The sequence below is a fragment of the Haplochromis burtoni genome, unplaced genomic scaffold, assembly GCF_018398535.1.
Source record: "Haplochromis burtoni strain Fernald_Lab_line unplaced genomic scaffold, NCSU_Asbu1 Contig_3526, whole genome shotgun sequence".
Lineage (NCBI taxonomy): Eukaryota > Metazoa > Chordata > Actinopteri > Cichliformes > Cichlidae > Haplochromis > Haplochromis burtoni.
This window is the reverse complement of record NW_024585887.1, coordinates 1,649-6,597: the sequence shown is the minus strand read 5'-3', so window position 1 is coordinate 6,597 and position 4,949 is coordinate 1,649. Positions and strand designations below refer to the sequence as shown.

The following is a 4,949-nucleotide window of genomic DNA, read 5'->3' as shown; positions in this document are numbered from 1 at the left end:
AAAAACAGCTAAACATGAGAGGTTTTTGGACAAAGTTTGTGTTTTCCATTGTTTAAGCACTGGTTCCAACCAAATCAGGTATGTTGTATCAACAGAAAAGGCAAACTTTTGTTGTGGCTGTACTGCACTCTCTGTGAAGTACAGCCAGTGGAATGACCATCTGGCTGTGTGACCGAAATAAAGCACCGAAATCTGCGCTGCTTTTCGGTCTGGTTACTACCGTTTATGTCAGAACCGGTACCCATCCCTGGCCACAGAGTCCATTTTACAAGCACGCTTTAAATGACTGTAACTCCGTCATCATTTATGCTAGAGGGAAAATGCAAATGGTTTCGAAAACAAGAGAAGCTGCGCTGTATGGGGATATTTGGTGTATTACGGTAGCACAAATTGTTCACAAGCTACTGCTGTCTAAAAAGTAGAAAAGTCAACTCCTCTTAGGTGCATAGGTGATTTACACCACTGTAGCTCCTTGAGCAGTTGGTCTAGAGAGACATTTCAAACGGTTACTGAAAGACGAAAAGACGAGCTTTACTAAACTTTACGGTGTATCGTTAGAATGCATGACCAACGATGGTCCAGTCACAGGTAAGAACTGATGATGCACAGAGCAGAGAAGCAGGTGTGGAGAAGTGGATGGCCCCGAAAAAGGTCATGATATTTAAAAAATGAGTGGCCTTGACTCAAAAACTTTTTTGTACATATTTAGTATAGTTAAAATTAATATTAAAAGTTGCTGTTGTGTTACATTTTGTTCCTGCTGAATATCAGTTAACTCTAAATCTGACAGAGTCTGGTTTTTTTTCCACTTTAAACTCTTGTTCCATTGTCATAACAATACAATAAAGGAAAATGACTGCCAGATATCGAAAGCTGAGGTTATTCTGAAAAAAGCCGCAAAAACATTCACTTATACTATGATTTCTGGCCCTTTTACAGCCAAAATAATCAAATAAGTCCAGGCAGCCTGTATGATACTTGGTCAATAAAGGGTTAATAATGACTGGTTCTCACATACCTGTATTTAGCCAGATGATTGTAGAAGTTGTGATTAACTCGACCATAATAACAGAAAAATACTTTTAAAGGAAGAGTCAGAGTGTCTTTTATTAGTCTTGTCAAACATTTATCACATTTTTGTGGAGCTGAATGTGTTTGAAAACTCTTTAATATGTTTACTGCCTCATACACAAACTATTACACCTGCTGCACCCTCTCACCTTTGATAGTGTCTAATGGAGAGAAACAATTGAAATTAACATAAACTTAAATGCAACATAAGCATCATGTCAGTGGCTGCCTTATCTGTATGTTTAGGATCATTATCCTCCTGCATTGACTGAAACTGAAGGACTGTTTGTTAACTTCAGTGAGAACTCTGACATTTCTAAACTGAAGTTTATTTATATAGAAGAAAGTGTTAACAAGCTTAAAAGTTGATGTGAGCAGTAAATAAAAGGGTTAAACACACAGTTTCACTCTCAAACTGCTCCTCTTCCTGGAGTGAAGCACAGCCTGATAACCTCCCTCTTCTTCCTGCTGTTAAACACAGCACCTCCTCTCTGTCCAAGTGTTTCCTCGTTCCCTCCCCTTCAGATCTGCACTTTGAAGATGGGTGTAACCAACATGTGGTGACGTGTAAGAGCTGACAGGCTCCATTCACTGCAGAAACATGTTGTTGAGATCAGAGCTCAGACTAGTTTCAGTTTTAAGGAAGAGAAACTCACACAGTCACTGACCCTGAGAGGAGAAATGGCACAGAAAGGAGTTCAGCTGGACCGAGAAACCTTCTCTTGTTCCATCTGTTTGGATCTACTGAAGGATCCGGTGACTATTCCCTGTGGACACAGCTATTGCAGGAACTGTATTAAATCCCACTTTGATGAAGAGGACAGGAAGGGAATCCTCAGCTGCCCTCAGTGCAGGAAGACTTTCACACCGAGGCCTGTCCTGGAGAAAAACGTCATGTTAGCAGCTTTAGTGGAGCAGCTGAAGAAGACTGGACTCCAAGCTGCTCCAGCTGATCACTGCTATGCTGGACCTGAAGATGTGATCTGTGATGTCTGCACTGGGCGGAAGCTGAAAGCCATCAAGTCCTGTTTATCTTGTTTAATTTCTTACTGTGAGAAACACCTCCAACCTCACTATGATGCAGCTCCATTAAAGAAACACAAGCTGGTGGCCCCCTCCAAGAAGCTCCAGGACAACATCTGCTCTCGTCATGATGAGGTGATGAAGATTTTCTGTCGTACTGATCAGCAGAGTATCTGTTATCTCTGCTTGATGGATGAACATAAAGGCCATGAAACAGTCCCAGCTGCAGCAGAAAGGACTGAGAAGCAGAAGGAGCTCGAGGTGAGACGACTAAACATCCAGCAGAGAATCCAGGAGCGAGAGAAAGATGTGAAGCTGCTTCAACAGGAGGTGGAGGCCATCAATGGCTCTGCTGATAAAGCAGTGGAGGACAGTGAGAAGATGTTCACTGAGCTGATCCGTCTCCTCCAGAAAAGAAGCTCTGATGTGAAGCAGCAGGTCAGATCCCAGCAGGAAACTGAAGTGAGTCGAGTCAAAGAGCTTCAGGAGAAGCTGGAGCAGGAGATCGCTGAGCTGAAGAGGAAAGACGGCGAGCTGGAGCAGCTCTCACACACAGAGGATCACAACCAGTTTCTACACAACTACCCCTCACTGTCAGCACTCAGTGAGTCTACACACTCATCCAGCATCAATATTCGTCCTCTGAGCTACTTTGAGGATGTGACAGCAGCTGTGTCAGAGACCAGAGATAAACTACAGGACATTCTGAGAGAGGAATGGACAAACATCTCACTGACAGTCACTGAAGAGGATGTTTTACTGTCACCAGCAGAGCCAAAGACCAGAGCTGGATTCTTAAAATATTCACATGAAATCACACTGGATCCAAACACAGCAAACGCAAATCTGTTATTATCTGAGGGGAACAGAAAAGTAACATTTATGAACCAACATCAGTCTTATTCTGATCATCCAGACAGATTCACTGGATGTTATCAGGTCCTGAGTAGAGAGAGTCTGACTGGACGTTGTTACTGGGAGGTGGAGTGGAGAGGGGGAGCTGATTGTGTAGCAGTCACATACAAGAATATCAGCAGAGCAGGGAATGTAAATGAATGTGGATTTGGATGGAATGACAAATCTTGGGCATTTTATCGTGACACAAACAGTTTTCAATTTTGGCACAACGATGTTCAAACTGTCCTCTCAGGTCCTCGGTCCTCCAGAGTAGGAGTGTACCTGGATCACAGAGCAGGTATTCTGTCTTTCTACAGCGTCTCTGAAACCATGACTCTCCTCCACAGAGTCCAGACCACATTCACTCAGCCTCTCTATGCTGGACTTTACCTTTGGAAAGATGGCGCCACTGCAGAGTTGATTAAAGTCAAATAGAGACGACAGGTTCATGTTGATCCCTGACCATTATATGTACTTGTGTAGTTTCTAAATGAGGCTTTACATTTTAGAAGCTGAGAAGTTCAGTGGTCCATTGATGTGTGAAAATAATATTGCACTGATTCAAACTGTACTTACATTTATATACCTTACATCAATATAAATCTGAATTTGTTCTTATGGCTGATAACCATGTGAGTTTAAATGATACTACTCTTCATATTCAGCATGTTTGAAATCTGTCATCAGTCTGGTTAGTGGTTTTATTCTGTAGTTGCTGTAGTGGGTTGTCAAACGCAACAATATATTGGAGCTGCAGTGATTCATCAGTTAGTCAATGATTAGAGAATTTATTGTTTATTATTATTTTAGTCACATTTAAAGCTGGTTCCAGTTTCTGAAATGTGAAGATTGTTGATTTTCCTGATCATATATGACTGTAAACTTAATGCCTTTGAGTTTTGAACTTTTACAATTTAATAAAACTTTGAATCCTTGAGGTTTTTGATATTATATTATTATATCTAGAGTGACCACACATAATGTCATTTTTCATATGAAAAGTGACCACACTTAATGTCATTTTTCATATGAAAAGTTTGATCATACTCGATCATTTATATTATTATTATTATTTAAATCCATTCACTCACTTCTGCTCATCCTTTTCATGGTCACTGCAGCCTATTCCAGCTGTCTTGGGGAGAGAGGCGGGTTACACCCTGGACAATCTGTCGCAGGGCTAACACATAGACAACCATTCGCACTCCCATTCACTCCCTGTCCTCCACTCTCCCGACCTTCATCCAGTATGTCACCTGCTTCATCAGAGACAATAAAACATTGGACTTATTGTATGCTAACACCAAGGAGGCATACAGCTCATCATCTCTTCTTCCCCTGGGGGGCTCAGATGACAACCTTGTTCATCTCCAGCCTGTGTATAAATGTCTAGTACACAGAGAACCAGTTGTGAAACGCACAGTAAGGAAATTGTCGGCAGAGACTGAAGAGGCCCTGAGGGACTGTTTCCTTTCCACTGTGTGGGACAACCTACCAAATTTCCCCTTGTGGGACAATTAAAGGATTATTCTATTCTATTCTATTCTAACCTCTGCAGCCTTTTGGAGGATGACCTCAACAGCATCACAGGCTGCATTACGAATTACACGAACTTCTGTGTGGACAACACCGTACCCATCATAACGGAATGATGTTTTTCTAACAACAAGCCATGGATAAATCCTGAAATAAAGGCTCTCTCATCAAGGAGAAGAAGAGATTCTTTAGATCTGAAGACAAACAGGAGCTAAGAGTTGTCCAGATGAAGCTGAAATGGAAGATAAGGCAATCGAAGGAAAACTACAGGAGGAAGATGGAAGAGCAGCTGTAACAGGACAACATCAGAGGGGTTTGGAACAGCCTGAAGACAATCTCAGGACAAATACCAACCACCCAGGCTTCAGGAGACTTGGGGTGGGTAAATTACTTACTTACTTAGATCCTCCCATGCCTTATGT

At 41.8% G+C, this 4,949-nt stretch overlaps 1 protein-coding gene across 1 annotated transcript; it reads left to right on the top strand.

Annotated features, from left to right (window-relative positions):
- Positions 1 to 1,702: 1,702 nt before the first annotated feature.
- On the top strand, positions 1,703 to 3,791 carry LOC121813920 (tripartite motif-containing protein 16-like). The gene has a single exon (XM_042217890.1). The coding sequence runs from the start codon at positions 1,753 to 1,755 to the stop codon at positions 3,424 to 3,426; it is 1,674 nt and encodes a 557-aa protein (XP_042073824.1). The 5' UTR covers positions 1,703 to 1,752; the 3' UTR covers positions 3,427 to 3,791.
- The last annotated feature ends 1,158 nt before the right edge of the window (positions 3,792 to 4,949 follow it).

Excerpts from the sequence above, each read along its gene's own strand:
- LOC121813920 (XM_042217890.1), top strand. The coding sequence starts at position 1,753 with ATGGCACAGAAAGGAGTTCAGCTGGACCGAGAAACCTTCTCTTGTTCC.